Source organism: Eurytemora carolleeae, unplaced genomic scaffold (genome assembly GCF_000591075.1).
Source record: "Eurytemora carolleeae unplaced genomic scaffold, Eaff_2.0 scaffold489, whole genome shotgun sequence".
In the NCBI taxonomy this organism is placed as follows: Eukaryota; Metazoa; Arthropoda; class Copepoda; order Calanoida; family Temoridae; genus Eurytemora; species Eurytemora carolleeae.
The window spans coordinates 165,980-193,195 of NW_019396556.1; the positions used below are offsets into that span (position 1 = coordinate 165,980).

The following is a 27,216-nucleotide window of genomic DNA, read 5'->3' on the forward strand; positions in this document are numbered from 1 at the left end:
AATAAAAAAGAGAAATAACGAGAATTTTTTTTTTTACAAATTTTCACATCACCTGGTGCGCTCGAGATAATTCATCACGCTCTCCAAAATTTTCTCCGGACTTTCCCTTTAAATCATCTTTTTCCACAAACTTTCCCTTTAATTCATCTTTTTCTCTGGTTTTCCTTTTTATCTCGTCCAGAGTCTCATTTCCAGAAATATTGGTGACTGGTTTCTCTTCCTCCTTCAAAACCCCTGAAAACTCTATTATTAAAGGGACTGTAAGCGTTATTTCCAGTAACCTTTTATTTTATCTAGGCCTCCCATTTAAAAGAGTGGCATGTCAGATTTACATCGATACCCGCTAGACCTTTGTTTGATCAAGTATTACGTAGAAATTCTTATTTATGTAGCAGGAAATTAAGTACCAAGAGACCGCACGAGTGTACACTAGCAATAGCATGGAGTGTAAATTGTACACTCTAGTCTTGAGTCTCCCGTTCCCAAAACTTAAGACAGTTTGTATCTTTGTGAAAACCAGTTTTGGAACCCGGGTTTCACGGATGGGTTTAGGCAGTTTTGTGGATATCAATATATTTTGTTTAGTTTCTTCATATTCTCCACTTTTTTTGAATCTCTTAAATCAAAATCTAATCAAATGTTAAGAACCCAAAAAGGAAACTCGAAGGTTCCGTTCAATGATACTTTTTTTAAATTTAGCTATACAAATGATGGTATCTTCTTATCGTTTACCGGACTAAGGTTACCACCGTGAATCGGACATGCCTCTTATTGGAAGGTCACTGACTAGAATGTGTTCACAGATTTTTTTATGTCAATTCTTGCCAAGTCACCGGAAACATTTAAACCCAAAACACTCATTTTAAGAACTAAGAATATCTATCAGGAGAATAAAAAAATACGAAAATACGAATGCTCGGAATTAAGTTTTGATCTCCATCTTATGGAGATCTACGAGTTAATTTAATTTCTCATTGATATCCGGGAATGCAGGGAGAACTTACTAACCAAGCATTGATCTTTTAATTTAAAAGGCATTGGCCATCGGCCATTGGCCATTGGCCTTCGAGATCAAGCGTTTAAGATTACCGATATCCACACTAAAGTTCCGATCTAAAGATCCTTGTATTAAAGAATCGAAGACAGTTTTAACGCCTAAACAAGTTTAAAGTATTTTTTGGTGATTCTTTTTTTTGGAAGGAGGGGGGGTCTGTACTTTATGCAAATCATATTTTCAATATAAAATATATAAGTTTGATTATTAAAATGTTTTGAATAATATTATAAAATTTGTTTGAAATTCTCAGTGGGTATTTATGATGGAGGATAGACTAGAGTGGAGAAAGATAAGATACTTTAAAAACATGAAAGAGAAAACTTTCATTAATATAAACAAAGTTCTAAAAACAAAATATTTTTTAACAAATTCACATTTTTGATATCCTGATATTTCTATTCAAGTATTGCAGATATTTTATTGACATTTTATCAGTGAGACACATACAACTGATGAATAGGAAGACGACATTCTTGTATTTATTGTTGTAAATCGTTTTACCAGTGCCAGTAGCTTACATATCAACTTATTGCGTTCAAATAGATTATCAATTACAATAGGTGGCAAGTGGCAACAGAGGATTGGACCAATCGTACACAAAGTCACAAGTGTCAAATATAACAAGGAAAACGAAATTTGTTTACATAAGTTTTCCAAGATTTAATAAAAAAGTGCAAAGACAGAAACTAAAGAACACATAAAATTACACTTATTTCACTGTCAGATAAGTACTTTATTCTAAAATTATCACTATTATTAATAATTTTGTCGAACACAAAAACTGAATTGACACTTGTGACGTCAGAATACAGCTGTTCTGAGACTTGAGAGTGTACACATTTTACGTTGACATCTATTGTAATATAATCTATTTGATTCGTTAAATGGGCCGGTATACACTGTACCAAGGAGATATTTAATAAAAGGAGGGGGCGATAGGGTTTCCGTAAACTTTGCTGTGACATTTTTGGACTGCTGAAGAACTAGTTTTTGCATAACAACAATAACAAAGGCAGCCGATCTAATGTAAGCAAACATGAATTAGTAAACTGTGAAAGTAGTATTATCTTGTTTAAAAAGATTTAAAAAGTTAAGGATTTTAGTTATATACGAAAAGGACCTTATTACAGAGACATTTTCAATCAAATTCAAGGTTATCCTGCCCCCCCCCCCCCCTAGTTGTCTGTTTATCATTTGTGTTATTGTTTACAATCTTTATTATTGTTGCTACGCAAAAACTAGTTCTTTAGCAGTCCAAAAACGTTACAGAAAAGTATACGGAAACCCTATCGCCCCCTCCTTCTATTCAAGATCTCCTTGCACTGTACAGTGCACATGTTGCTGTGTTCCTTGTTCATCCTAACCGGAGTCTGTTTTCATATTCCATATTTTTATAGGGCTCACTTAGTCACTGTAAATTTGTTTTCATTTTTACTTTTAAAATTTTAAATTCACACATCAAACTTTCTTGTATCTTTTATTTTTAATTTACAGCAGTGTTGATAAATAAAGGTATTTTACTGATCTAAACTTTCGATAAACCATTTGCATTTTTACTTTTCGTTTCATTTTATATTTTACTCAAGTATAACTTTGTATGCATTCCCTTCAGACCTAGCAAAAAGCTTTGAGCAGTTGCAGGTTTTCAGAGAAAATTTTTGTCTGATGTTTATTCTGAAAATACTTTTTATAACAAGCCAAACATCAAACTTCAATCTTTCATTATTCTTGAAGCAAACTTTGTTTTTTTTTTAATTGTCTAAACGTAAAAATCTTGTTTATTTTAGAATTTTTGATTATTTTCTATATTGTTGTTTTGAGCTGATTTCCGTTTACAAACAAATGCGTCTAATTAAAATAAACAGAGAAGACATGGTGTGTTCAGAAAAAGTGTAAATCTTAATTGGTATTGAAAATTTTTGAAAATATTAAAACTTTGAAAATTTTGCATTCCTCGGAAATTTTGTTTTCGGGAATGATAAACTGTAAAAACATTTTATTGCAAATCTTAAAACACAATTTTTAACTTTTCCTGTTAAGTCATAACTTGAAGGTTAAACTCTTTATAAAAGTTTTATGATGTGAAAAATTTATAAACAGAAAAAGTTGTAAACCCGGTTTTGAAGACTTTACTTCTATAAAAGTATTTAATTGTGCGTACTTTAGAACTGTATACAGAAGGTTCAGAATTGTTTGACATTAGACGATGCAAGTATTGACATGGTTAATTCTATAAAAGGCCAGCTGCCAATAAATTACAAGTTTTCATGTTTTACTGACCTAAAATGTCTATAAAACCCAGTATCGGAAAACTGGTTTTATGTATGAGGTGTTAAGCAGTTTTGTAGCTAATATTATTTCACCATTTTCCTTAATATCTTAGCCATATTTTTCTCCAATTCATAAATCAAAATCTACACAATAAGGAGTTTTTTTAGTACAATACTCTATTAACCTTCAGGTTATGTATTGAAGTGTTTTGAGTCGAGTTAGATGACAGTAACTGTATACCCAGGAAACAATTAAACCGACTCACAGTTCCGATGGCGAAGATGTCGGGTATTTAATTCTGGACTTTTGATGTTCGACATCGGCATTCGGAATGTAGGAGACTAAATGGTATTATACCTGTATCATCTGCAAATGTGATAACTATCCTGGGAAGAGGTAACCCTCCCTTCTCTCTATCCTTCCTCCCAGATGACCAGCAGCAAAACAAGCAACTCATTTCACCTGCAACAAAGGCATTTTCCTATTGCAGGGCAAATTCCCGAGTGTATTTTCCCACGCGGTAAATTCCCAAATGTGCAATTTTCCAAGCGGCAACTTCCCATGTCTGTCCTACCCACAGCGCTCAGCCCCCAGCCAGTTCTAGTCGCAGTGCTCGGCCCCATAGACCATCCTAGCCGCAGTGCTCGGCAAATGATTGCGCACAGTGCTATTTTTTTGCGCAAAAATGTAGCACAACGAAATAGTACCAGTACAAACGTCAGATGGTAGTGGTACACCTTTATAAGATTTACAATGGTACAAACGTCGGACCAGTACAGACGTTAGACCAGTACAGACATCAGAACAGTACAGACAATAGACCAGTACAGACATGAGACCAGTACAGACATGAGACCAGTACAGACATGAGACCAGTACAGACATGAGACCAGTACAGACATGAGACCAGTACAGACATCAGACCAGTACAGACATCAGACCAGTACAGACATCAGACCAGTCTTACATCCTGAAACAGCTTATGATCTAATATTTGTTATGGTATTGATCTAATATTGATTAAATCGGATTAAATCTATGGTTCAGCTCGTACAATGTTTAAGTGGTATGTGCAAGCAATTCAAGGTTTATTTATTTCATTTTCACCACTTTACAAACTTAATTGGCAATTCGAAATTCACAAATTTTTTTTCAGTTTTATTCTCATTTAATAGAATACAGAGTGTCCCACGAAACATGACAGTTGGTTAAAAGTTTAAAATGTCTTCTAACATAATTTGTTAAGCTGTTTGATACCAAAGATGATGAAAAGAAATACTAAATAGCAGTAATATTTGAGTAAATTTAATTTCAAAAAAATTCATATTTGAGTAAAAAGATTTGTTTAACGAAATAAACTGCAAAAAGTCTCAAATAACTAATACAGTGTATTGGAAAAAGACATTAAAAACTATTCACCAACTGTCATGTCTCGTGAGACACCCTGTATTCACCAACTGTCATGTCTAGTGGGACACCCTGTATCTACCTGATTGTAAATTTGTATTTTATAACCTGCGCATTTTCTCGTCTGCCATTTTTATCCAGCCTTAATACAAAGCATGTTTTAAAATAGTTGTTTTTAAAAATATTATTTAAAATTCTTTTCCTAAATACGCAAATTACTTAAATATAACCTGTTTTTAAACTGTTCTCTTGATTTTATCCAAATATTAAAAGAAACGTGATTTTTTTTTTACAGAATTAAAATATATTTCAAAACTGGCATCTGTTAACTTTTTACTACGGTGAATTTTAAAATAAAATCTCACTTTCTTCTCACGTTTCTGTTCCTCTATATGATATTAGAAAATCACGGTGCTCACCGACACACTTCTTAATTTATTTAGAGACCTCGAAGAGCGTTTAAATGTCGTCTTTGATCTTCGTACTTAAATATCCTACTATATATCCAGGGTTACACAGAAAGGAGGAAACTTCAGAGACAATTGTAATGATTTCGTTTAGTCCGTTTTTTTGCATTCAGGGTTTCTTGTTAGCCAAAACTGGCTGATTTCTGTGTTTAATCATGTTTGTAAACCATCAAAATACTCAATCAAGCTTCAAATCGTCATATTTCTAGAGTTTTGGGTCGTCTTTACAGTCTCATCCTTTCTGGGTTACTTTGTATGGATATATGTAACTATTAAATAAATATGTAGAATTTACTTTTCTAATATTTCACTCAAAATAAAAGCAAGCAAAAATGTCAAAGTTTTGCGAAATTTCCAGTTTTTCGACCTCGCGAGCACCTCTAGTTATAGTTGTATAGCTATTGTTTTGACTGCATATTTATATATCAAAAACTGATATACACTATAGATATATATGATTGAAAATACCCTAATTTTACTTGAATTTTACGTGATTTGGTTCGTAATACAGTGATAACTAGAAACCTTCGAAATAGAAAGATGACTTTGTAGCAATACTTTTAAGTGTATTTTATGTTGTTACAAAGCAAATAGTTTTAATAGACACTTATTAATTTCTAATTAAGTAAAATGGGTCTGTTCAAGCTAAAAAATGTACTGGCCTATATAAAGTCAAAATTTCAGACTAAAAGTCGTCTTCCTATTCCAGGGTTCTCTGGTTATTACTGTATGTAATATTGTATTCTTAAAAACATTTTTACGAAGATTTTCATGGAACTCGGAAATAGAAACTATAGGGAATAGGGATTTATAGGGATGTCCGGATATTTTAAGCTTGCAAATTATTTAAATTTTTTTGGTTTTGGGGAACCTTTACAATTAAATATTACTATTCCACAGTTAAAGAGACTGTAAAGGAAAAATGAAAGGGGGTATATATGATGAAAGTGATTGAGACATGTAAGCAATCTTTCTGATGTTCCTGCCTCGAGAAATTGATATAAAACTTTGTCAAATTTATACGAAAATTCATATATATATGCAATTTTTGTAAACGATAATATCCCACAGGAGCCTGAGAATCTCAAGTTTTCAAATATATAATTTTCTAATTTTAATTTGGCACTTTTAATAGATATAATTGATAATATTATTACATATAGCCCGTATAGTCCATATTACGTCACAATAACTTCAACCAATGACAGTGCAGCGTTGTTGTCACGTGGTACAGACGGAAATCATGTGACCAGTATTCTGCACTGCCATTGGCTAAAGTACTTGTGACGTAATACGGACTATACGGATTAAAATTATCAATATTATCAATTATATTTATTAAAAATGCAAAATAAAAATAAAATAATTATAACAGGGGCAAACCTGAGGTTCTAGGTTTCTGTAGGATATAGTTTTTTCAGATTGGTTTCGTATTTGCTGAAATTGATCTGTTTAAACCCACAACTTTTATACAAAATTGCATATATATGAATTTTTGTATAAATTTGACACAGTTTTATATCAATTTCTCGAGACAGGAACATCAGATAGATGTCTTCTAAGTATCGTTCGACACCTGAGATTCGCAGGTTTCAGCATACACCCCCTTTCATTTTTCCTTTACAGTCCCTTTAAGCATGGCGATGAGTATAATAGAGGATGGCATTTGATTTCAGTTTCTGTTTTGCCCAGTGGATAGATATAACGTGATTTAAAGATTTCTAGATTTATATTTAATGAGGATTTTATTGATTTCAAACTACCTGATGCGGGAATACGTTTAGACAGTTCTATTCAGCCTTTCAACCGATTAAAGGTTGGGCCAATTAGAAGATGTTATACGCAGTTTCTGTCTGTTAGCCAACTTTATATAACTATATAACTAGTAAACAAACCTCACCTTTTGCGCAATTAGAAGATGTACGCAGTTTCTGTCTGTTAACCAACTTTATATATTACTAGTAAACAAACCTCACCTTTTGCGCAAACAATAACAAATCCTTAAACAACTTTTAAACTTTTTTCTCAGCTGCCTTCACTGGAAACCAGACGAAAGGAAAATTATATGCAACATTACTGGTATGACCTGGTTACCTCGTTGCTCCTCTAGTTTTGATTTTATGTACATTGTATATAAATTCATCCGGTCACATAATAATAATTTAAAACCCTCTTTTGTACTTCTCAATAGCTCTTGAATAAAAAAGTTAAGATTTGAATCTGACGTACAATTTACTTTAATATGAAGTGGTTCAGTACAGTAAAGAAAACCTTATAATGTTCGTAAACAATAAGAAAACCTTAAAACAAATTTGAACAGTTTTATTTATTTTTACAAAACTGTTATTTTTCCCAATACTTTCAATATTAACTGAATTCGCATTGTTTAGGATAATTAGAATTATGCTGGACCAAGATATTATTACAAACATTACACTAAGTTCCGTTTCTTGGCATATAAGGCAACAATTACTATTTTTTATTTCCGCCCGAAATTATATTTGAATCGAGAAGATGCTTAAAGGGACTGTAAGCGTTATTTCAAATGACCTTCCATTTATAAAGAAGCATGTACAATTTACAATGATACCCATTAAACCTCTGTTTGAACAAGGATTTCGTAGATATTCTTATTTATAGCGGGAAATTAAATGACAAACAAGAAGCCGCGCGAGTGTACACTAATAAGGAGTGTACACTTTACACTGTACAATGTACACTGTAACCTGCCTGCACTCAATCTGTATCAATCGTTGTTGTCCGGTTTAAAGGGTACTGTGTTGTGAACCGTACATGCCTCTCTGTACATGGAAGGTTACATGAAATTATGCTTACAGTCCCATTAACATTAATAATTTGTTTGTAAAATATATTGACTGATTGTTTTCTGCAGTTCTTTCTAGCAGACAATTATTTAGCAGCATGTCTAAATATATTGTACTAAAAATTCACAATTTTCTTCTTCCTTTCCTAAAACAAATCAGTTGATAGAAGAATAGAAAACGTAAATTAAATCACCCCAGAACTTTAATACATACTATCCACGTTATTAAATGTTCAAAGAATCGAGTTTTCTTTTGCCACAAAATCTGATTTTCTAATATCCAAATCTTTGCAATTCAATGTCAGAGACATTAAATATTTCAAAATACGAATTCTGTTAGATCGAAGAATATACTTTTAGATATCAATTGTTTACACAATCTTGTTGTACAGATATAGGGATATATAGATATAGGGATTATAAAATTTTAATTTGTGGCAAGGGCTCATTTCTAATTCCTTTCTAGAATTGTGCCGACTTTATGTTGCTGTTGTATACTTGTATAATAAATATGAAATTATCACGCTGAGTTTGGTTGGTTTGCTTTATATTGTCTATTTTTTTTTCCTTTTCCATCTTAATTTGCGAGCAAACTGAGATTTAGATGGAACCCTTTCAATTTATTGTTTTTATTATCCGCTTCAATTTCGGAAACTTTATTCAAACCTATCATTTTCCGTTTTAATCAAATCGTGTTAGAATTTGTTATGATTTTTTTTGGTTGTAAATTATGCAGTTCGAGCCAAATTTCAGCCGAACCTAATACCTCTAGCTAACTAATGCATATTTAGGATATGACTTCATTAGGGTTTTCATCGAAATTTTCGTTGAACGAAACTCGCGAAAATGAACAAACAAAATTCGTTCATTTTCGTTCAAAATTTTCGCTAATTTCGATGTATTTTTGACGACATTTTCTACCTCATTTTCGTTCAATAAAAATTGAAATTTTTCATGTCACATCAAGAAGATTGTATTTTTGCGAATGAAAAAAGATTTGCAGAAAAGTCGAAAATTTCGAACGAATTTTGCGAATTTCGCATAAGTTTCGAAAGAATTTCGCGAAAATTTCTAACATATTTTGTGAAATTTTCGAACAAATATCGCGAGAAACTTTTAACGAAAATTTTTGTTTTTGTTCACATTTTCGTTAGCTGAACGAAGTTTTCGCGAAAGAGTTTGAACGAAAATTTAGAAAACCCTAATCTTTAAGAACAGACAAGTTTGTTATAACCACATAGTAATTATGTTGAACACAGATATTGCTCGTCATAAACACATAGTAATTATATTAAGCACAGATATTATGAGAACTCCTATTTAATCCATCTCTGCTTCATCTTCTCTCTGGTCGCCTTGTTCGTCATGTTTTACTGCTGCCAGGTTTTCAACTTGAAAACAATGTTAACAAAATTATAAATCAATTTTTTATATAATTCAAACTAATTAAAATTAAATTTTTAGGGCCTATCAATGTAATGTACCGTTTAAGATGGTTTATTAACTTTTAACGGTTCCCCGTTTCTTGTAAAGTGACTTTTCATTAAAAAGTGGAATGTTTAAAGGGAGTGTCCGCGAAAAATTAAAGGGGTTATAGACTTACGGCGAAAAATAATCGTTTTTGATTGCTATTAATCATACTTCTATCTGTTGCGTCTGTATGGAGAATATTGTTAAAAACGACTTATACCCTTTAAACCTTTATCATCTTAATCACACTCCTAGCTCTGCCGCTTTAGTAATTGTAATTTGGCGGTAGAGTCCAAAGTAGGACTGCAATGGTTGTCCCAGCTCGGATATTAAAATGTACACCAATGGGACGTGTAATGCAATTGTTTTTTTTAGCCTGCAGTGTTTACGTGTGACAATTTCTTACATTGTTTGTGCAGAAAAAATGCGTAATTGACACTTCTACACTAGAAAACACAGTTGAAAAATCTGGATTTTGATGTGAAACGGTCCGTGATATAACTAGATTCATATTATTGTTTTCAAGCTGATTTTGATGTGAACCTGTCCGTGATATAACTAGATTCATATTATTGTTTTCAAGCTGATTTTGATGTGAATCGGTCCGTGATATAACTAGATTCATATTATTGTTTTCAAGCTGATTTTGCCAGATAAAAATCAGTCAAAGACCAGACATCGCAGGTTAGATAAATCAGATGAATTCAAACTATTTTTGTTTCTTTGAGAAAAGGCCGTAAAGTGCTAGAAAATTCATGAACTAATTTTGTTGTTGTAAATTATAGAAACTTATTTCGTGCCATAAAAGCCTAGGGGTGAATATGTAAAAACAACGTTCCACAAAAACTTCTTTAAAGTTTCCAAAGTGATGTTTAGGGTTGATAATGGAAGCTATGGCATTCTCTGCAGAACACAACAAAGAATTGCAAAGGTTTGCTTTAAATGATTCCAGGAACAAGATAAGGATACAAATATAGAAATCTTTTAACGCTCACAGTTACATCTAGGGTTACCCACAAAGAATGAGACGGTATAAAGACGACCTGAAACTCTTAATTTCAAGGTCAAATTGGAACTTATACCTTAATATTAATTTTTTAATGGCATATTTTCTGACTTGGCACAGAAAGAAACAATTTAACAGCAGCTGCACGGAATTATGAACATTAGGAAACAGACAGTAGACATTGTATACAGTCTCATCTTGTGTGGGTCTCCCTGTAGACGACAGAGTATAAGACGTGTCGATTGACGATTTTCATAATAGTCTGTTGGCTCTAAGGTTGTTAATCGTTTTTGTAAACGATCGTTTTCAAAAACGATCGTTTCGTTTTCGGAAAAAACAATCGTTTTTAAAAACGACCCACTCGTTTTGAACTTTTAGAAAACGAAGGGTTGTCGTTAACGATTGTTAACGAAGGGTCGTCGTTAACGATTGTTAATGAAACGACGAATTTTATAAAAACGATCGTTTTGAAAACGACCATTTTTGAAAAACGAACTTTTTTAAAAAAACGATCGTTTTTAAAAATGATCGTTTCGTTTTCGATTTTTCGTCGTCGTTTTCATAACGAAACGATCGTTTTTCTGAAAAATGAAAACGTTAACATCCCTAGTTGGCTCACAGTTCTACCACCAGATAGAAAGTTCAGATAATGACTCAAAATTGCTAACGAGCAGGGTATAACTAGTTAATTATTGTATATAATTATGAATTAGGAAGTTGATGACAAAGGAATTACAGAACTCAAGTACAATGGTAGATCTTAAACACATACCATCTCTTCCAACTGAAGACCAGGCGGTACATGAGGTACAACAGGTACAGAACTCAAGTACAAGGGTAGACCTTAATTAAACACATTCCATCCATCCCTTTCATTTGAAAACCAAACAGTACATGAGGCACATCAAGTACATTAGGTAGACCTAGGGTTTCAAGCGAAAAGGGTAAATCGTTTCGCGAAATTTTCGTTCTTTTCTCAAAATTTTGCTTTTATCTATTTCGTGAAATATTCGATATATTCGCAAAATAGGAAATGTGAAAATTTCTCGAAAAACGCGAAAATATCGCAAAAAATAAGTTATTCATCAGGATATATAAAACTTCTAATACTGAGCTCTCATGAGCTACTTTTCGTGTGTCTACTGTGTATTTCAGCTTTTAAGAAAGTAAAGCTGTGAAAGTTAGTGATGTCTTGATATGTACGCCGATTACAATTAACTGTTAGTTGACAGAATAATGTCAAAGGTTTTTCATAATTTTTGAATTACTTATAGATTTGACATTAGAATAGATGCATCAGTATTCCTCTTGTATCCAAGGAGGAGAAAGCATTTAATTTTTAACATTTTGATAATTCACATAATAGTTTCCTATGACCACAATATTTCATTGATTTTTTATGTGAAAATTCGATTCCATGGCAGGCTGTGACATTCGTCTTGTCCAGCCGGGTATTTTTTAATTCAATAAATTTAAAAACTGCTGAACTGGTCGGGCCCTAAAACTCACATAACCCCCAAGGCCCAGGGAAGGTTTATAGATGCTTAAAATTTCAAAAATTTGACTCAACAAAATTAATTTTCATAAAATTTTGAAATCTGCAAACATTTGTTTGTTGTTTTTTTTATATCTTAAAATGGGAGATGGGCACGAAGCGCTCGTAAAGCCTAGTATTTTTTTTAGTATTTTTTAAATAATCCACGGAACTTATGTAATTCTTCAGGAAACTGAAACATTTGAGCGACGACAAAGTTCGACCTCCTCTCAAAGTGGATTTTTAAGAAGAAATTTCATCAACGGAGCATATGTACCAGGTACAAAAAAATATCAATTATAATCATTTTTCAAATTTATTTATTTGTAAATCAAAAACTTTGATTTGAATTTGTGAACACTTTTCCTACGAAACATTTAAAGGGAGTGTTTGCGAAAAATTAAAGGGGAGGGGGTATAGGCTTACGGCAAAAAATAAGCGCTTTTTGATCGCTACTAATCTAACTTATTTCTGTTGCGTCTATAAGGAGAAAATTGTTAAAAACGACTCATGCTGAAGAACGTAGCCTCCATACAAATTTTGAAAGTTGCAACATTCAACTTGAATCGTAAAATAATAAATTTAATTCCGAACAAATCATTCAAATATTACAAACAATAGTCATCGATTATTTTTAGACGCATTCGCATATAATTGATATTTTTTATTTTGTTTTTTAAAATAATATATTGCTGGAGCTGGATTTTCGATATTTCCTGGAAAATATGAAAATGTCGTCTTCATAAAAAAACCTCGAAACGGGAATAAATGTTTTTAAAAGATATTGATCATTAAATTACGAAAATACACGAATTTTTTTTGTATGACAAGAACATTCATATTTTAGGACTGGGATGTAGCGACAGTACAGAAAATCTAATTGATTATAGTCTTGATTAAGCAATCAGTTTTAAATCCTAATTTATTAAATTAAATGAGATTTTAATAAAGTTTTATAATTGTAGATTTTAAGTTGACAACAAAGCTATTTTTTAAAAAAAAGTGTGGCCCACAAAACAATTTAAAACAATTTAAAAAAGAACATGTCGTCTTCTCGAGATGTTTTTATTAAAACAAGACTTGAATTAATAATCATAAAATACAGTTTTTACATTTCGAATTGCGTTTAGTTTGTTTTTCTCTTCGAAAAAATCGATCAAAAGAGCAAAGAACATGTCCTTCAAGTAATTAAGCATGTTTTTGATACAAATCTATTAATTTAATAAGGGTGTCCCAATAAACATGGGAATTAAATTACGAATTCTATACTCGAGCGTCTCATATCATATCGGATTATCACCAAGCTTTAAAGCCAAAACACGCACATAATACTCGAAAAACCTGATATTTTATAAATGCAAATATTCAATCTTTTTAAATCTTATGATTTGTCTAGAAAATTGCAATTAAAAGCTTTAAACGATCTGATATGATGTGGGACACCCTGTATCATCTTTGTTCCATGAGGGATTAGTTCGTAAACATGATTTTGTAGTACAAGTGAATACATTTAACACCGAAAACTACAAGCCTTGGGATTTCCAAAATGTGGTCTACCATTCTTTTGACGGAGATAGTAAGAGATTTGTCCAGATTCCAGTTTATTAAAAACCAACAAAGCCTTACAAATGTTCAATATCTCCTTCAATTTTAAAGATACAATTTACAAAGATGGTAAACCAAACTTTGGAAAGTTTGTTAGACTTTTCGTTATTTTATGATGCCCTTTATGACGTCATTTATTAATTATCGGAAATCAAAGACGATATTCAAGTGGTCTTTCATTTCCCATTTTAGTTTATTTTGTCAATGTTACAAAAACAGATTATTACAAATTTTGTTCAATTGTACAATTTGTTCAATTATTTATTATTTAATATAATTTATTTTTAACTAAACAGTAATATTTACAAGAAAGCCCAACTAGAAAATCCTCAGAATTGTCTCAACACAGTTAATTCATTTAAAAAGCTACAGCTCTGAAGTTCTGTTCTCCTAAAATATCATTTTTTAAAGTTTTCATCTGCAAAATATTGTTTAAGATCATCAATATATTAATATTAATAGACTTGAATCTCTAGGATGAAATATTATTTCAAAACAAACCTTCTGAAGAACTCCGAATGCCCCGTCAAAGTAGGTTTCTCTGAGAAATGCAAAATCGAAGACGACTAGATGGGCAGGCTCCTAAACAAACGTCACAAAAACAATAAGACAGAGTTAAACAGACAAGTAAACACTGTAATTTTACAATGGCTAAACGGCTAAAATATTTTGAGGAAACTCCTGACTTCCCTAGAGGTAACATAGGCTAAAAAAAAATCGATTTTTATTTTTTCAAAAATAAAATTATTTTTTTAAAATTTTTTTGTTCCTATTTTCAGAATAGCTTCTCAATAGCATGCTTAAGAGAAAGAAACCTTAGTGCAAAACAGGAAAAATATCTGTCTTAATAAACTATAATGTGTGAAAAGTTAAAAATCTAGTTTTTTAGTCTTTAGTCATTAATTTCGACTCTTTTTGAGTCTTTTAAGTCAACATTTTTTTTCCAAATTCACTTCAGCTTTTAAAATATATAGTCGAAAAATGTTTTAGTTGTTTGCCTGAACTACTAGGTGTTAAACATATTGAATCCTACTATAGATTTTAATCAAATTGAAGCTTACTATAGATGTTAAACAAATTGAAGCCTACTATAGATGTTAAACAAATTGAAGCCTAGTATAGATGTTAAACAAGTTGAAGCTTACTATAGATGTTGAACAAATTGAAGCCTACTATAGATGTTAAACAAATTGAAGCTTACTATAGATGTTAAACAAAGCCTACTATAGGTGTTAAACAAGTTGAAGCCTACTATAGATGTTAAACAAATTGAAGCTTACTATAGATGTTAAACATATTGAAGCTTACTATAGATGTTAAACATATTGAAGCTTACTATAGATGTTAAACAAATTGAAGCCTACTATAGATGTTAAACAAGTTGAAGCTTACTATAGGTGTTAAACAAGTTGAAGCCTACTATAGATGTTAAACAAATTGAAGCCTACTATAGATGTTAAACATATTGAATCCTACTATAGATGTTAAACAAATTGAAGCTTACTATAGATGTTAAACAAATTGAAGCCTACTATAGATGTTAAACATATTGAAGCTTACTATAGGTGTTAAACATATTGAATCCTACTATAGATGTTAAACATATTGAAGCCCACTATGGATGTTAAACATATTGAAGCTTACTATAGATGTTAAACAAGTTGAAGCTTACTATAGATGTTAAACATATTAAAGCCTACATTAGATGTTAAACATATTGAAGCTTACTATAGATGTTAAACAAGTTGAAGCTTACTATAGATGTTAAACATATTGAAGCCTACTTTATACTATAGATGTTAACAATTATTTAGTTGTGAATGGTTTGCCTGAACTTAACTATGTTGAACTGATTGAAGCCTGCTAGAGGTGTTTACTATCTTCCAACCTACTCCAGATTCAAACTCATTCAATCCTGAACAAATATAAAATAACTAGCAGAAGTGCCCGGCGTTGCCCGTGGATTTTTAAAAAAATCGAATTTTAAAGAAGAAAAAAATAGATTTTTGAAATAGTCATCACATTTACACAGAGTAAAGTGCATTCCCATAATAATACATTTGATGTGCATAGTTATAATAAAACTAAGGTTTACTTCATTCAACGACCTACAGCTCCAAACTAAAGAGGTAAGATTGCTTGCGAAATTAACCGAGTTTTTAGCTCATAAGCTAAGATTTTAATTTTTGAAGTTAAGGCCTCAAGGTTTAGAAAACCAACAAAATTTCTGGATGTCTTCTGAAAATCCAAGTTCACTACCAAGAAAAACCGGATTAGCAAAAAAAAATATTGTGGATAAAACTTGTATGTCCATCTGAGAGGGCAACAGGCAAACCAAATGAAGTATGAAGTATAGGTACAACTATAGGTCGTATCTATCTATCTACACAGCTCTGGTAAAGCGTAACCATAGTGTGACTATGGTTCTACCTATGATAGAGCATCTAAGAAATTGGCCAAATAATATTGAGATAGAGTTTGTTTTTTTGTGATAACTTTTGAATGGTAAAAAATTTGGTCCTCAAATTTTATGTATTTTCCTAAATACTGCATGTTGTATCAACGTTTGAAAGTCCTGGGTGAACTGCCTTGTTTCCCAGGTTCTGTCTGAAATTTTGATAATGAGATAAGCTCCAAAAAAAGTGAATTGAAACTTAAGTAGCCGTCATGAAGCTATGAGAAGCAGTCCTGAAGCTTCTAGTAACTGTCCTAAAGCTTCTGGTAGCAGTCCTGAAGCATTGTAAAAGTCTTGAAGCTTCTGGCAGCCGTTCTAATGCGTCTGGTAGCAGTCCTAAAACTTCTGGTAGTAGTCATCAAGCTGTTGGTTGCAATCCTGAAGCTTCTGATGCTTCTGGCATTAGTTTCTCAGGTTTTAGTAGCACTACTACTCATGGTTCTAGAAGCACTACTACTGATGGTTCTAGAAGCACTACTGATGGTTCTAGAAGAAGTCGGTTTTGTAGAAATTAGTAAAAACCCAACAAAAGTATTTACTAAAGGAATTACCAAATCTGTTTATCATGATTATTAGATAATTTATAGATGTTTTGAAAACTCTATCTCTAAATCTTACTAAATAGTAAATTTTGCTCTTGCATTTATTTTTCTTGGATGTACACATTAGATTTAGTTCTCAATGAGAATTAACCAATATTTGATCAAGGAAAAACATAAGATGATCAGATTTTTTGAACAATTTGAAAAATCTAAGAGACCGAATATTTGAGTAGCAATGGAAGACGACATCTTTTAAGTTGTCATTTATATATTGAAACTTTTACCAACTGACGAATTTGATGGAAGACGATATTCAACTCTGTACTGAGTATTTATCCAAGAACCAAACTTCAAACTGCAAACCTAAACACACAATTAGATTGAACAAACTGCAAACCTAAACAAACAATTAGATTGAACAAACTGCAAACCTAATTTCACAATTAGATTGAACAAACTGCAAACCTAAACAGTAAACAAAAAATTAGATTGAACAAACAAATAGTAATTTAACGATTAAATTGGGATTTCTAATCAAAATTCCGTTGCGCAGAATTGTGCAGATTTGCTTGGAGTTGCTCAGATTTGCTCTGAATTGTGAGGAATTTATAGGCTTGTACTTTCACTAGTAAAAACCCTAACATTAGTGCAGTATTTCTAGAGTAGAGTTTTTTATGGATAGTATTTTTTAAAAAATGGCGTTTTTAAAGATAAACACAAAATTTTCAGTTAGATATCTAAATTACTGAAAAGAAATCAGCATATACATAGTTTGATATCTCAAAAAGGGAAATGCATTGTATAGTCAGTATAGTTGGATACCTGAATACACCAAGGAAAATCAGTATAGTTGGATACCTGAATACCCCAAGGGAAATCAGTATAGTTGGATACCTGGATACCCCAAGGGAAATCAGTATAGTTGGATACCTGAATACCCCAAGGGAAATCAGTATAGTTGGATACCTGGATACACCAAGGGAAATCAGTATAGTTGGATACCTGGATACCTTAAGGGAAATCAGTATAGTTGGATACCTGAATACCCCAAGGGGAATCAGTATATTTGGATACCTGGATACCCCAAGGGGAATCAGTATAGTTGGATACCTGGATACCCCAAGGGAAATCAGTAAAGCTGGATACCTTTGGATATTCCAAGGGAAATCAGTATAGTTGGATACCTGGATACCCCAAGGGAAATCAGTATAGTTGGATACCTGGATACACCAAGGGGAATCAGTATAGTTGGATACCTGAATACCCCAAGGGAAATCAGTATAGTTGGATACCTGGATACACCAAGGGGAATCAGTATAGTTGGATACCTGAATACCCCAAGGGAAATCAGTATAGTTGGATACCTGGATACCCCAAGGGAAATCAGTAAAGTTAGGAGAACATGATGATTGCGTGTAAAGAGCGATAATGTAAGTGATTTCTCCAGTATGCTCTAGTATTCCAACCTAAGTAAAAATGTTCATGTAGAGATATATATCTAGTGTTACAAAAAGGTTTATGTAAGTTAGTGAGCTATAGAGGCGTTTCAACATTTAAAAAAACAATTCAGTTTTAAAAATTCAATCAAATTTTCATAGCAGGCTGGTTTCTGGATATATGGAATATGGTTAAAGTACGTTACAACTTGAATTAAAACAGTTAGGTTTAAAAAATACGTTAACAAAGTAGTCATTTAATTTCTTTGCTTTTAGGACACGTTGTACACAAATTCATGCCTTAAAAGTTAACCTTATTGTACATAAATTTATCCTCCAATCCATTGTACAGCAGTACGTCAGGAGACCAATCCTACATGTACAATACTAGCAAATTATATCAAAATGTTGAACACTTTCTGTGAAACATGATTTGCATGTGATTTTTACAGTGAAAACTAGAAATGAAAGTAATGCTTGATGTCTTTTTTTTCTCTTTAAGTTATATGTAATTTGAACTCAAGTATTTCTGAAAAATAAATGTCCAACATTAATATCGATTTACACAATACAATTTTAAAGATACATAAGAGTCCGAAATTTAAAAGAGTATCGTTGAACGAAACTCCCGAGTTTCCTTTTTGGGGTCTTAACATTGTGTAAATTTTGATTTAAGAGATTTGAAAAAATGGAGAATATAAAGAAACTAAATAAATAATATTTAATCACAAAAATATTGATATTCACAAAACTGCTTTACCCCATTCGTGAAACTCAGGTTCTAAAACTGGTTTTCACAACCCTGTCTTAAGTTTTGGGCTCTGAGCCCGTTCTCTCCATAATAATGTATGACCAGTGGTCGTCCTTTAGAGGACAATAGTTTGGCCGCCAGATGTCTCACGATAAATTCTTATCTGATAGATAGATAATTCATACGACCACAGTACGGCCACAATTTAGAGACGTCATGTGATCGACCATTGTAATGTTGAAAGAAATGGCATATACGCCATTGATTCTAGTTTGTTTTGTTATTGCTGAAAAAATCGATAAATAATGATTGAAAGAAAAAACTAAAATGTGATAACAAATGAGGATGTTTACACTGCACAATTGCTGTGTCTAATGTTCATTGGACTATTTAAAGTCATAACTTGAGTCTAAAAGTCGGCTCCAGCCCCGGATTTTATGGTTTTCTGGTTCTCACTGTAGACAAAAATTTGAAAACTTTAAGAGATTTACTAGCTTACCTTGGAGAACGGGAGATTAACAGACTCAATGTTTTCATATTTATCAGGCTCCCATCTGTACCTGCAGAAAAACAGAATAAATATTAAGATTCAGTTAATAGAAAAATGAAATTATGTTGACCTAAGTCCATAAGATACATACCTCTCATCCTCCCATTTAAGTTTCATCCATCCTGCTGTTTGAAATATTCCTGTACTAAACCCCAGATTCACAGATCTTAAAAAACAGTAAAAAATATGTTTCAAAGGGAGTGTCTGGCCAGACATGGTAGTTGAGCTGAGAATGCAGTATTGTAGAAAAAAAAATTAAGAAATAAGTGCGAGACCTAAAAAGTTTTTACGGTGCATATTTGTTAAGCAAAATTTCTCTACAATACTGCATTCTTAGCTCAACTGCCAGACACTCCCTTTAAAGGGAGTGTTCGCGAAAAATGAAAGAGGGTATTAATATCAAACAAATATTTAGATATTAAAACCTATAGTCATTTATTATTTTTCGACTTAAACGCCAATTAGTTTTTTAGCCAGGTGTCTCTGCTCTCGATGCTCTTAATGATTCCACATGGCAGAGACACCTAGCGGAAAAAAATCATTGTTTCAAGTTATTTTTTTTTTGTCAAAATTAAATTTACCTGACGGATAAACTCATTTCTATCAAAGTTTTCTCTTCTGTCTAGAAAAAAGAAGTTTATTTGCAAATAAATTCAGTTTTTCGAATTATTATATTTTCTTATATGAAGTAACCTTAGGTTGTAGTTTTTCTCCTGCGAAAATACCAACCGGCAGATCTTTTATCAATCTCGCTCTGGCCTTAAACAGGAATCTTATCTTATCTTAAGTTGATCAGAGACCGGAACTTATGTGTGGATATCGTTAATCTTGAATGCTTGATCTTGATATCCAAATTGGGCACTTTCAATTTTAAGGATCAATACTGGATATCTCTGAAGGGTATTAAATTAATCCCTATGTCTGCATAAGATGGCCTCCTGGGGTCATAAAGACAAAATGTGCAAATTCAGTTTGAAAAAGTGTTCACAAAAAATCTGTAAAATGTCTTTTAAAAACTAGCAAAATCTGCTGTTTTGTGTCAAAGGCTTTTAAAAACTGTTAAATTGTAAAATCCATCCAAAGACGGTCTAGACAGAGATTTAGGTTTGAAAAAGTATGCATTCAGGCAGTTCATTAAAGGGATTGTCTGACTAGACATGGTAATTGAGCTGAGAATGCAGTATTGTAGGAACGTTTTTTAGGATAAATCAGATACCTATAAGACGTTTTAACGACTGTATATTTTTTGTTACATTTTTTGTCGTCGTTATTGAATAATTTAAAATAGGCCTCAAATAAATTGAAAAACATTGCTCTACACTACTGCATTCTCAGCTCAACTACCATGTCTAGTCAGACACTCCCTTTAAACTGAAATATTTACCTGAACATCCGGTCCAACAGCCCCTACTACTGGAAGAAAACACCCTTTAAATAATAATAAAAGTTTTCTTGTTTTCTTATATTTTTCCACGTTTGGCCATGGACAAATTTACATTTGAAATTTCTTTTTTTTTAATCTATCTAAAAGGAGATGATTCATTTTTGGCGTACCTTCCTTTTTTCCATCAATAGTCTGTACTGTACATTGTACAACCTGGGCAAGATTTGAGCTACGTTGCTAAACCACCTACTGCCGGTTCAAACTTGAACCACTGTTCAAGATTCAGGACGGATTTGAATCGGTGATTTAAATTTGAACCCGCGGAAGGCAGTTCAAATTCATTACATTTGGTCCATGGAATCTTTTAGTTTGTATTTAATACCGTTTATTCGAAAATTCAATAATCTTCAAACCTACAGACGACGGAGTTGCCACGTTATCCACCGAAAAAAGAACATGAAAAAAAGAAAAAAATGTATGTTTATATGTTAGTTTACTCCTATTTTCCTGAATTGCTGATTAGTCTGATTATGGAAAAGATCCATAAAATGGATACGTTCTTACACTTGTTCAGGTCTACCATCTTTGAATTTTACATTTGCCTGTTTAGTAGACGTAAATGCCCCTTTGCATTGATTGAACAAAATATAGTTAGGGTCAAATAGATGATCTAGAGCTCGAGAATTTAAAGAATTTGAGCCGCGTCTCAAGTTTGAGCGACGCGGTTTAAATTCTTTAAATTCGGCCTCAGTAAAATAATTGGAAAATGAAATTTTGAAGAAATTGTTAATGACGTCATTGATGTCAAATGTGACACTGCTCTACCAATTTTTTAGTGTAAAGGTACATTATCGCGACTTATCCCTTTAATTTTAAACCAAACTTTAAAAACATGTACATATTCTTGATGAAACATAATCTCTTAATCATGAAAACAATCCTCGATAGTTAAAAATATAGAAAATCATTCCATATTTACTGGTTTAACATAAAATATGTCTATATCAAACCAAATTCAGCTTGTTTTAACTATTTTAAAAAATACTAACTATTTTCGTGAGTAAGTTTTAATTGCATGTCGCGGGAACTATCGTCTTTGCAGAGAATTACGGTGAAATAAACCAAATGATTTCATTCACACGATTTATTCAACAAATAAATAGTTAATTAAATTTTCATCAATCATTTAGTTTTCTTTGTTCTCGTGCATGATATCCTTTATAGATTTAAAAGAATGTGTTTCTTGAAAGAATATAAGAATAATAAATAGAATATTAGATAACAAAATTTGAAAGAAGGAATGAAAAAATACTGATAAGAGTAATTTGAAAGAAGGAATGAAAAAATACTGATAAGAGTAAAAGCATATTGATTTAAACACAAGATTTAATTTAAGCATAAAGTAAAAAAGAATTTAAAAAAAATAAGAATAATAAATATTTTACTAAGAGTAGTGAATAGAACCACATGTCATGCCAATATCCTATTCTTAAATTAAATGTTTGGCAAATATTTAAAGTTTTCAGGGCGGAGTCATTTAAAGTTTTGCATTCCTGTAAACTTAGTTAATAAAGCAGGGAAAGTGGGATGAGAAGGTTAAATGATACTCTTCCTTTCTTTTTCATAGAAACCTTAATCCGTGAACACTTTCATTCTTCGTACAAACATTTCTATGATATAGGNGCCTTACAATCCATACAACCTCCCTCCTTTTGACCATCCTCCCACCTCTCCCCGACCCCTGCGGTTTTGCCCCCTTTCTTTCCAACAAACCCTAACAATACCCCGCCTGGTTTACTCCTCCACCCTTTTTTTTCTCCCCATTTTTAAAGGTTGTAATGCAAGGAAAGTTATTTCAGAGGTGTACGCATCTTTTGTACCGCAGTGTACTCTGGGCGGTAATGTAAACACAAGCCTGACATGGGATCCATCTTTCACATAAAAAATCAATGAAATATTCTGGTCATAGGAAACTATTATGTGAATTATCAAAATTATCAAAATTTAATGCTTTTAACCTCCTCGGATACTAAACGAACACTGATGCATGTTCTATTCTTGTTTACAAATGCCGCCCAGAGTCCAAAACTTAAGACAGGGTATCGTTATAAAAACCAGTTTTGAAACCCGGGTTTCACGAATGGTGTTAAGCAGTTTTGTGGATATCAATATTTTTGTTATGAAATATTATATTATTTAGTTTTCTTCATATTCTCACACTTTACTTGCAAGATTGATATATAGTATATACGAACGAGTTCACAATTACAAATTGAGAAACATTACAAGTATAAAGAAATTAGGTGGAAAATAGCTCTTGGCGGTTTTGATTATTTTTTTCCACCTAACTTCAGTAATGATAACAAATATTTCAATTAAATGTTTTAAGCAAGATTATAATGCAAAGAAAGTTAATTGCAGTTGCGTATACTCTGCGTACATATTGAAACCAGTTCTCCCTGGGCGGAATTTGTAAACAAGAATAGATGCCTCAGTGTTCGTTTAGTATCCTTGGAGGTTAAAAGCATTAAATTTTGATAATTTTGATAATTCACATAAAAGTTTCTTATGACCAGAATATTTCATTGATTTTTTATGTGAAAGATGGATCTCATGTAAGGCTGTAAAATAAGTCTTGTGTTTACATTACCACCTTGAGACAGTACACTGCAGTACAAAAGGTGCACGTACACCTCTGAAATAACTTTTCTTGGATTTGAGGAGAACTAATAGAGATCAAGGTGGGATTTTATCCTATGCAAAAATTATTTATATTTTTGTTAGAATAACTAGATTTTGAAATAACTTTTTGACATAAACACAACAAATTTCAAATCAGATTAAAACATATTTAATTAGTTAATATATATAATAACAACTTGGTTTATAACATATTGTAATGTAAATTTCAAAAAGAGAGTTAAGTAGTCCATTTTTGAAAAGCCCAAGTTTAAATTCATAGTCCTAGTTACTTGCACACTGAGCGTTTACCCGCGCTTGGTATGAAATCAAGCTGTGGAATTTCCAAAATTTTCTAAATTTTCGTTATAGTCTATGTCACCTTCGGGCCGGGTACCCATGGGTTCCGTTAAAAATGTAAGTCAAGTTAGTCCAGCTATAGCGATCATATATATAAATTATGATCCACAACTTTCTTTTCTCCTGTTTCCTGCTTGATCCTTCCTTCCTTTCTCTCCAGTTTACAACATAATCAATTTATATCAGAAAATCCGCAACATTGAAAATCAATCCGTACAGTTGACAAGGATCTCTTCATAAAGCAATACATCATTTACAAGATTGATTAATTTATCGAAAAAAAACTTTTGCCAAATTATTGCAGTTATTTTGACGGCAAAGATATTCTCGTTGCAAAATCTTCATGAAAGGTAAGGATTTGCATAGATCTTAACAGGCGTTGTTTTCAATGTTTACAATTATTATCACGCATCTTAATTAAACACGAATAAAAAAGTTTTGAAAGTTCACAGTTGAAAAGGGTGTGAAATAATAAATCAGTTTTTAGAATACTCAAAACCTTCAACTTTAATACTTCAAAATATGAAAGATTTAAAATAAATATTTTTTCATAAAATAAATTTTAAAAGATAAATTTTTCATGAGAATTTCTTTATTCCTTAAAATTTAGATCAGCACATTTAGTTTCATGTTGAAGACACATATAGTTTCATGTTGAAGACACATATAGTTTCATGTTGAAGACACATATAGTTTCATGTTGAAGACACATATAGTTTCATGTTGAAGACACATATAGTTTCATGTTGAAGACACATATAGTTTCATGTTGAAGACACATATAGTTTCATGTTGAAGACACATATAGTTTCATGTTGAAGACACATATAGTTTCATGTTGAAGACACATATAGTTTCATGTTGAAGACACATATAGTTTCATGTTGAAGACACATATAGTTTCATGTTGAAGACACATATAGTTTCATGTTGAAGACACATATAGTTTCATGTTGAAGACACATATAGTTTCATGTTGAAGACACATATAGTTTCATGTTGAAGACACATATAGTTTCATGTTGAAGACACATATAGTTTCATGTTGAAGACACATATAGTTTCATGTTGAAGACACATATAGTTTCATGTTGAAGACACATATAGTTTCATGTTGAAGACACATATAGTTTCATGTTGAAGACACATATAGTTTCATGTTGAAGACACATATAGTTTCATGTTGAAGACACATATAGTTTCATGTTGAAGACACATATAGTTTCATGTTGAAGACACATATAGTTTCATGTTGAAGACACATATAGTTTCATGTTGAAGNGAATTTCTGTACATACTCTGCACTGTTACTGAGTATTATACAATTTAACGAGAAGAATGGGTTGTTTCTCAAACAACGGGATGTCACGTTGAAGACACATATAGTTTCATGTTGAAGATACATATAGTTTCACGTTGAAGACACTTTCTCAAACAACGGGATGATGCAGTTTTAATATCATAGAAATTTACTCAGGACCTGCTCACTGTGTTTGGAGAATATAACTACAAAATGTAAAATTTCAATGAATTACCTTACTTTTAAAATAGGTTTTTCCTTTTAAAAGTTTTATATTTAAACGGCTGTTTCAAGTTTAGTCAGCAAATATAGAAATAGAGAATTTTAGAGCGAGAGATCGAAAAATACAGATTCATTTAAAAGTCAATTAGTTTAGTTTATTTTTTATAGAGTAGTTTATTGTCTATTGCATTAGCAAATATGGATATATATGGTCAAAATTTTCTAACTTGGGCCAGCTACAAACCTTACTTTAGTGAAGCTAGTCGCCACAAAATGAGAAAAAAAAACAATTAGACAAGACACCTTTAATATATATATATATATATCACAATGAGTTCTAATGTATGTAAGTGTGTAATATTGTAGTATTATACTGTTGATAAAGGTGTTTAGGCACTTCTTAAATTATTTTTTTCCAACATGTTGTCCATTGTACAATTACCTTTTGTGGGAGTTTACAAAATATTATATCCTATCTATGCCAAAACATTTTTATAAATGTACAATATTTACAACATTTAGCAAAATGCCTTTGGTAACTAGAAAATAGGATATCAGCTTTTTTGAAAAAAGAAAAATGAAAATTCACCTAACATTGAGAATTGGATTTAACAACTATACAATGATAAATGTTTCGACAGGAATATGAAAGTTGCACCATCTTCTTATTTAATAGGAAAATTGCTCCCGACCCCGTGTTTAGCCCGTATATGTGTATATACCAAGATTCACAAAATTATAATGTTAAAGATTTTTTCACATGTTTAGGGATCGAGCAATATTGTTAAAAACGATCGGAAAAAAACGATCATTTTTCTTTTTGGATTTAAAAAAACTAACAAACCTTTGACGCTAAAAAAAATATAATATAGTTAAAACTAACTAAATAAGTGTTATTCTTAATCTTTTGAATACGAAAAAGCGAAAGGAAAAAAGGTTAGAAATAACCAAAAACTCTAAAATAGGAAGACGACTTTTAGACTCGAGTTTTAAATTTAAATAGTTCAACAAGCTTGGTTTAATGGCTTATTAAATGATTTGGCAAAGAAAGACACAAGTTCACATTTGCAGGGAATCCTGAATATCAGAAACAGAAAGAATAATTCTGTACAGTCTTCTCTGAAGTCTCATCCTTTGCGGGTTACCCTATGCTTAAAATAAATCATATTTGTAAACTGATCTATATTTTGATGAATAAGCTGTAGCCTTCTTGATTAGATTCAATTTTTAAGACTCCGAAAAAATATCTTTCATAAATAACTATCCAGCCAAGCTTAAAGTTTGAACTGTGATTGTTTTCATTGTTTTTTTATCATCTGTAACAAAACAATCTCGGTATCGAAACGATAAACATCGGTAACAAAACGATAAACATTGGTAACGAAACAATCAACATCGGTAACGAAGCGATCAACATCGGTAACGAAACAATCAACATCGGTAACGAAACAATCAACATCAGTAACGAAACGATCAACATCGGTGACGAAACGATCAACATCGGTGACGAAACGATCAACATCGGTAACGAAACGATCAACATCGGTAACGAAACGAACATCGGTAACGAAAAGATCACCATTGGTAACGAACAATCAACTTCGGTAACGAAACGATCAACATCAATAACGAAACGATCAAAGTCGTTATTAAAAAAGTTAAAATTTTTTCAGTCTTATAAATAATTACATAATACTCTAAGTAAGCATTACGACAAATTCTTTCAAAATCATCAGAATCAGGTCAACAGAAGGAGAAAAGAAAAGGAAAGAGAGAAACGATGACAAGAGAAGAATCAAATCAGAATTTGTCTGATTTATAAGATTAAACATTCAAAAATAATAAATTGTTAAAAAAAGCATTACGACAAAATGTTTTACTATTTTAGCCAGGTTG

The 27,216-nt window shown here is 31.8% G+C and overlaps 3 protein-coding genes and 2 long non-coding RNA genes across 5 annotated transcripts in view; 2 read left to right on the forward strand and 3 right to left on the reverse strand.

Annotated features, from left to right (window-relative positions):
- Positions 1-49: 49 nt before the first annotated feature.
- LOC111705438 (uncharacterized) lies at positions 50-4,990 on the reverse strand. Its single transcript, XR_002766011.1, has 4 exons — positions 4,966-4,990; positions 4,818-4,877; positions 3,686-3,790; positions 50-234 (listed from the first exon to the last, which is right to left on the reverse strand). It is a non-coding gene; the product is annotated as an uncharacterized LOC111705438 (long non-coding RNA).
- Positions 4,991-6,887: 1,897 nt separating this feature from the next.
- Positions 6,888-13,810, forward strand: LOC111705439 (uncharacterized). Its single transcript, XM_023477994.1, has 8 exons — positions 6,888-7,281; positions 7,593-7,664; positions 9,328-9,409; positions 10,150-10,180; positions 10,373-10,427; positions 11,216-11,318; positions 12,226-12,316; positions 12,884-13,810. Exons 1-8 carry the CDS (start codon positions 7,268-7,270, stop codon positions 12,934-12,936), a joined length of 501 nt encoding a protein of 166 aa, XP_023333762.1. The 5' UTR covers positions 6,888-7,267; the 3' UTR covers positions 12,937-13,810.
- A 74-nt stretch (positions 13,811-13,884) lies between these two features.
- Positions 13,885-14,368, reverse strand: LOC111705440 (uncharacterized). Its single transcript, XR_002766012.1, has 2 exons — positions 14,143-14,368; positions 13,885-14,031 (listed from the first exon to the last, which is right to left on the reverse strand). It is a non-coding gene; the product is annotated as an uncharacterized LOC111705440 (long non-coding RNA).
- Positions 14,369-15,452: 1,084 nt separating this feature from the next.
- LOC111705441 (neuronal acetylcholine receptor subunit alpha-3) lies at positions 15,453-21,338 on the reverse strand. The gene is made up of 10 exons (XM_023477995.1): positions 21,267-21,338; positions 20,760-20,803; positions 20,069-20,134; positions 19,957-19,997; positions 19,467-19,541; positions 19,325-19,385; positions 18,388-18,447; positions 18,003-18,104; positions 16,923-17,001; positions 15,453-15,556 (listed from the first exon to the last, which is right to left on the reverse strand). The coding sequence occupies exons 4-10, from the start codon at positions 19,971-19,973 to the stop codon at positions 15,477-15,479; spliced, it is 474 nt and encodes a 157-aa protein (XP_023333763.1). The 5' UTR covers positions 19,974-19,997; positions 20,069-20,134; positions 20,760-20,803; positions 21,267-21,338; the 3' UTR covers positions 15,453-15,476.
- A 1,958-nt stretch (positions 21,339-23,296) lies between these two features.
- Positions 23,297-27,216, forward strand: part of LOC111705427 (uncharacterized) — a gene marked incomplete at its 3' end in the record, with an annotated part of 47,734 nt that continues 43,814 nt past the window's right edge. The window contains exon 1 of the mRNA XM_023477980.1: positions 23,297-23,500. The remainder of the gene's footprint in view (positions 23,501-27,216) is intronic.

What these genes read in the sequence shown, in the direction of transcription:
- LOC111705439 (XM_023477994.1), top strand. An exon ending in TCCGTTTCTTGGCATATAAG is followed by an intron (nt 7,665 to 9,327) that starts GCAACAATTACT and finishes TATTAAGCACAG; the next exon opens with ATATTATGAGAACTCCTATT. An exon ending in TCATGTTTTACTGCTGCCAG is followed by an intron (nt 9,410 to 10,149) that starts GTTTTCAACTTG and finishes TGATTTTGCCAG; the next exon opens with ATAAAAATCAGTCAAAGACC.
- LOC111705441 (XM_023477995.1), bottom strand. An exon ending in CTTAAATGGGAGGATGAGAG is followed by an intron (nt 19,386 to 19,466) that starts GTATGTATCTTA and finishes GTTTTTCTGCAG; the next exon opens with GTACAGATGGGAGCCTGATA. An exon ending in TTAATCTCCCGTTCTCCAAG is followed by an intron (nt 18,448 to 19,324) that starts GTAAGCTAGTAA and finishes TTGTACATGTAG; the next exon opens with GATTGGTCTCCTGACGTACT.